The sequence below is a fragment of the Primulina tabacum genome, chromosome 16, assembly GCF_025594145.1.
Source record: "Primulina tabacum isolate GXHZ01 chromosome 16, ASM2559414v2, whole genome shotgun sequence".
Taxonomy (NCBI): domain Eukaryota; kingdom Viridiplantae; phylum Streptophyta; class Magnoliopsida; order Lamiales; family Gesneriaceae; genus Primulina; species Primulina tabacum.
Window position 1 is genome coordinate 1001017 of NC_134565.1, and position 6291 is coordinate 1007307.

At 30.9% G+C, this 6291-nt stretch overlaps 1 protein-coding gene across 1 annotated transcript; it reads left to right on the forward strand.

Moving 5' to 3' along the window:
* The first annotated feature begins 1435 nt into the window (after nucleotides 1-1435).
* Nucleotides 1436-5004, forward strand: LOC142529776 (transcription factor bHLH68-like). The gene is made up of 8 exons (XM_075635408.1): nucleotides 1436-1831; nucleotides 2275-2677; nucleotides 3185-3259; nucleotides 3373-3438; nucleotides 3753-3818; nucleotides 4047-4100; nucleotides 4524-4565; nucleotides 4668-5004. The coding sequence occupies exons 1-8, from the start codon at nucleotides 1668-1670 to the stop codon at nucleotides 4815-4817; spliced, it is 1020 nt and encodes a 339-aa protein (XP_075491523.1). The 5' UTR covers nucleotides 1436-1667; the 3' UTR covers nucleotides 4818-5004.
* Nucleotides 5005-6291: the final 1287 nt, after the last annotated feature.

Genomic DNA, 6291 nt, shown 5'->3' on the forward strand with positions numbered 1-6291 from the left:
TTGTGTGAGACGATTTCATAGGTCGTATTTTGTGAGACAGATATATTATTTGGGTCATCCATGAAAAAATATTACTTTTTATGCTAAAAGTATTACTTTTTATTGTGAATATATATCGATAGGGTTAACCCGTCTCACAGATAAATATTCGTTAGACCGTCTCATAATAGACATATTCTTATAAGTTAATAATAATGCGCTAAGTAATATAATATAAAAAAATAAACAAGTGTTTAGTGGCTTTAAATTGTAATTATTAAATTAATCTCAAAATCCCTTGTAAAAATTATCCCCCCTTAATATAAAAATCTATATACACAGTATATTGGCAACAACTTTTTTGTTGTTTGTTTAATCTTATAAGGTCAATAAGAAAATGACTCCCAACAACATAGAAAACTCTAAAGCTAAGCTTTTTTCTTCATTTAATTATTCAAATCTAATCTTTCTCCATTTCATTTGAAAAGTTCATTAGTTAATTATGATTTATTTTACTACCTAATGATAAGAAATTCCATCCGTTACACACACAATCACTAGCCACTCAAGCTTCAATAACTATATTATATTAAAAAATGGACTATTCCCAAAATTAATTAACATTTCTAAAATATCCAATCTGTTTTTTTTTTTTTAATTATTATAAACCATCATAAATTTTGAAAATAACAAAAAATTTCTACGCAGTAGCTACTTGAATCAATATGAATAATCTCTGAGCGCGCACAAACACACAAATATATATGCACACACATATAATATAGGATTTCGGAACGAACTCGAAAAATTGATTAACCTAGACTAAGAGAGCGAGACGATCCACATCTTTCTACTTGATTAATTCGAAGTCCTTAGAATCCTTTAGTTATTATCAAAGAATGATGTTCCGTGGGAAGAATAAATTCTTACGTGATTTGCACAAAGTAATAATCTTTTCTACATATATAGAAATGTTTTTATCATTGTTACTTTACTAAACTTATGGGACTGTTATATAGTCATTTCTCCAATATTTAAAAATTTAAAATAAAATATGATTAAATCTTATTTATAAAATATGATTAAATCTTATTTATAAAATTACATACATATATGGAATTTAACATTTTTCATATAATTAATTTTTTGATAAAAAAAACATATAAAACCTAAACTTAACCTAATTCTCTAACAATTCATATATAGTTTCCACCCCAATTCAAGGAAATAAGCTCCACGGCCTTTGTTTTTTGGCCTGAAAACACTCCCCATCAGCTTTTCTGTCGCACTTTATGATAAAGTTAAAGCAAAAATATATAAAAAGACAACATACATATAATAAATTGACTAATTAATAATAAAAATAAAAAAATAAACATGGAAGGGAGATGAAACAAACAAAAGGCTTCCCCAACCCCACAAGTATAAAATACTCTTATTTAATAAAGACATGGGATTTCTTCATCTTCTTTTCTGAGAAAGCCAAACCATAGTTCTGAAAGCTTAAAAAAAAGGCTCGTTTTGGTGCCAAAACAAAGAAGATGTGAGAGAGCAAGAAAAAAATAGATAAATTTTGGAAAGAAAAAGAAAACAGAGAGAGATTACGAAAGAGGGTTTCTATTTCTTGAAATATTTTGGAGGATTTCTGGTTAGTTTTAGTTGGTGATTTTGTTGGGTTTGAGTGACAAATGATGGCTGGAAACCCTAACTGGTGGAGCATGAATGGCATGCATCCACAGTTATCTCAGTTTGTATATGGCTCAAATATTTCTGCGCTTTCTTCCACCCCTTCTGAATCTGATCATCATCCTGAACAAGATTTTCCTGTTAGGTCTTGGAGCCAACTTCTCCTGTAAATTTCTCCACTTCTCTTTTACAAGTAAATGAATTTGTTGGCAAACCCTTTCAATATCGATCTCTATGTTCCGTTGATGTATAACGCTTAAGGATTCGTAGAATTTTGTTCTTTCATTATCATTGGCTAGTACTTCTTAGCTGCTATCAGCTTACCTTACTTATTCACACACTCATACACATATTTTTTGTGTGTGTGTGTGTGTTATAATTTTTCTGCTTTTTTTAAATCTGTATAGCTTTAACAGCCTTTTCATGTGAATCTTAGCAGCCTTATTACATGATTTTTTAATAATTTACCCCATTTATCCATGCTTCTTGGCTGTACATATCTATGCACAAATGGTTTAATTTGTACTAGCTAGTACATGTATGTGTATGTATGTGTGAAATTACTTGTTAGTTAACTCCAGTGATTTTATGTATGTTGAGCATGGTCAGAGGTGGATTATCTGGTAATGAAGAGGAAAACAGGTATGGTGGCAGTCTTTTTCAGCAGCAAAAGAAGTTGGAGAATTGGGAAGACCAAGTCTTGAATTTGAACTCAACTTTTACAAGGGATTGTGCTATTAATCTTGATGTGAAGCAAGAAGTTTCGCAAACCAACAGTTACGGCGGCGGCCAGCTTTTTCGGGAGCATCTAGATTATGATAATTTTCAGTCCAATAGTTCACAGACATCTAATTCTAATTGGGGACATCATCAAGTCATGCCTGTTTCTTCTCCCACCTCCTGTATCACAAATTTGAGTAACAGCTTGTTGAATTTCTCTGGTGGGAAGGGGTCGTCAGCAGCCGCCACGGAAGGAAAGAATCATAGGCATAATCAAGAGCATTCGTCTGAGGTAAGAAAGCAAGATGGATAAACATACATATAGATCATAAATAAAACAACTACCTGATATGTATGTTTTTAAAAGTATCCATTAACGAAAAAACGCAAGGAATCCGTAAGATCAACTCATAGTTACAAGTCTTTTGCTCGATTATGATGTATATACAACCATTATGATTACGTGTTAATTATATACATGAATCCTGTATGCCTGATTAACTAGAGTGTGTGTATATGAACACTTGGGTAACAAATTGTTGAAAAAAGAGATCTTTAATGTCCAAAGATACATTATTACCACATGAAAACACATAAAGTAACAAACTTTATGATTTTCTTTGCACGCTACTATGGTTTAATGATTAAACACATGCTTTACGAAGAATCCTTGAAAAGAAATCGGTATTATTCTTACGCGAATATTTATATATATAGTTATTTAGCTGTAAGATTCCCCTCCATGGTTTAGTTTTCTTGATGATCAATACTATTCTTTTATATTTTCCTTTGTCAAAAGTGCAACAGCACTGGGACTGGTGGGGTATCTAAGAAGGCTAGGGTTCAACAGTCTTCATCTGAACCAGCTTTGAAGGTCAGGAATCTCTCTTTCATAAAAACAAAAACCATTTGATTGCAATATTCTTGAGAAAATATGGACTTTATGAAATTCTACGCAAGTTTTCACAAATCTTGATGATATTACAGGTGAGAAAGGAGAAGTTAGGGGATAGAATTACGGCTCTCCATCAATTTGTTTCTCCATTTGGAAAGGTAAGTAAAATCTTACCAACTTTTTTTTTTCTTTTGAAGGAAATTAAATTAACATTAAGCACTATAAGTATGTACACAGCATTTTCCAGAATAAGGTTACCAACTTTGTTAACTATAGCTTGCAACTAATGTGTTATTTACTTTAATTGCTGTTAAATGAATATCAAAGACTTAAAATAACCCAAAAATAACAAAAATATTCCTCTTTTCTTTAAACTTTATTTATCACTCCATCTAGGGTTGTCTTTTGAAACTAAAGTAGAGCTTTGATAAAAATGACTTTAGGGGTGTTGTGGCATGTTTCTCTTTTGCAGACTGACACTGCCTCTGTCTTGTCAGAAGCCATTGGTTACATTAGATTCCTCCAGAGTCAAATTGAGGTAATATTATTTTGCTACTTCGATTATTCCTTCTAATTATTCTTAATTTTAGCTAAAAATTATCAGTGGATGGTCTTTCATTTCAGTAAAATTCTAGTACCAACCTTTCTTAGAACTATTTGTTTTCCTTCCATATTAGATTTCAAATTGGAATGGTACCATCCTATTGAACAGTTAAGTTTTAAAACAATTTGTATAATCTTTTCAAAACTTTTTGGGAAATTGCAGGCGCTAAGCTCTCCATACATGCGCAATACTTCAGGAAATAGTTCACATCATTGTGTAAGTAATCTTTGAACGGGTAACATATTTAATGATTAAGACGAAATGACTATTTAATATTCTTTTAGTCTCAAATAGATAAATTAGTCTGTCTCTTCATACATATTAAAAAAACTTTAGAAAAACAAAGTTTATATTGATAAAAAAACAAGAAAAATGTTACTATATTTGAAACAATCGAAAAATAAAAAATCAAAAAATAAATTTTATATTTGAAATATTAAATTTGGAAAAATATGGTATATTTTTGTGCGTTTCCGATGATGTTTGCTCGTATAAAAACATTTTCACATTTTCCAATGCGAGACAAAGATTTTCGCACGCACAAAGTTCACAACATACATTGTGTTGCTAAATGGGAATGGGAATGCCAAATAATGTGAATTTTTTCCGAATATAATAATCTGATTTCTTTTTTTCTAGGTTCGAGAAAGGAATTGTTTATTTCGCGAAGAGCCTAGCCAGGTATATACTAATACAGAGGAATATATTTAATTAATTATTAAAGTGGTATATTATTACATACTTCGGATAGACGGTTCAAAATAAATTTTTATATATATGCAGGAGTCACAAGGCCGAGGAGGACCGAAGGATTTAAGAAATAGAGGGCTTTGTCTGGTTCCGATCTCTTGCACTCAACACGTGGGAAACGACAATATCATCGGAGCCGATTATTCGGCTCCGCCGCCCCCTGCTCTTGGCGGTGGCTTTTGAGCTTCCGACCGGTCAACCCACGTTAAGTTATAAGTAGTATCTCTTTTGATTTGCTGGAACATCAGAAACAGTCATTTTCCAAAACTCTCACGGCTCTGAATGCTTCTGATGCTACAGCTTACTGTATTAATATCAATGCTTGTGTATTTCTTGAAAATTAATTCACCTTATAAATAATATGTTTAGTGGCTAACTTATTAAATATACATGCATGAATGCTTAATTTGTAGACTTTTATATACTTATAATTGTGTTTCAAAATTTTATGCAAACCAAGTGCTACATGCCTGGATGTATGTATGTTTTTAATAGTAAATTTGATCACTTCGCTAAAGGCATAATATGTTATATATATATATATATGTACGTGCTCGCGCGTGTAAGTTTGTATGTATATATTAAAAGAAAACTAGTTTTTATCGACATTTAGAGTGTTTCTCTCCATAATGTGATGAAATTTTAGCTCTCAGATAAATAACATATGTTGTCAACTTCCACTAATATGTGAAAAAATTGCATACAATATAATGAGGTTGAAATTAACATGATGATAATTACTCTCAGTGGAGCATAGACTAACATTGTTTTTATTATTCAGACCAAATTATAAAATATCGAGTTAAAATATATGGAAAAGGTAATAATTAACCAATGCACACTAATACTATATATAAATGAATGAACGAAATGAATCTTTTATCCTTATTTTAGGAATGAAATTAATCAAGAATAAAATTTTGCGTACATACAAAGGTATGTGTGCAGGAGTGTTACTTACTATTTAGTCCATAATTTATGTTGCCTAAACTCTAAGAAATATTCTTCCATACATATACCTAACATTCTTCTTAACTAACCATTCAACTATTAAGTTTGTACTTTGGGAATCACATCGAACTCGAAGCACCTACGAACAAACAATTTATATTTCAACATATTATATTCATGCATGTATTTTGTGTATGTATGTAATGCTTGTATTGCTACTACAACATATGAATGAATGCTGCAGATTTTGAACATTCAAGGAATATTGTTTTTTAGTAAAAAATTGTGTGAAACGGTCTTACGGGTCGTATTTTGTGAGACAGATATCTTATTTGGGTCATCCATTAAAAAATATTACTTTTTATGCTAAGAGTATTACTTTTTATTGTGAATATCGGTATGATTGACCGTCTCACAGATAAAGATTCGTGAGACCGTCTCACAAGAGACCTATTTTTTTTTGGTCATGCATATTTGTCTTTTTGCAATGTTGATTTTCTATGTTGTTAAATTTCAGTATTAATACACTATTTTTTGACAATTTCAGTCTTTTTTTCTCGTCATGTCACTGATGTAGCACTATTGCAGAACTGATATGTGTAGTGTTACATCAACACTCTTGATAAAAAAAGACTAAATTGCTAAAAATCTCAAGATACATGATTAAAATTAAAATCCGTTGACATGGATGACCAAAATCATAAGT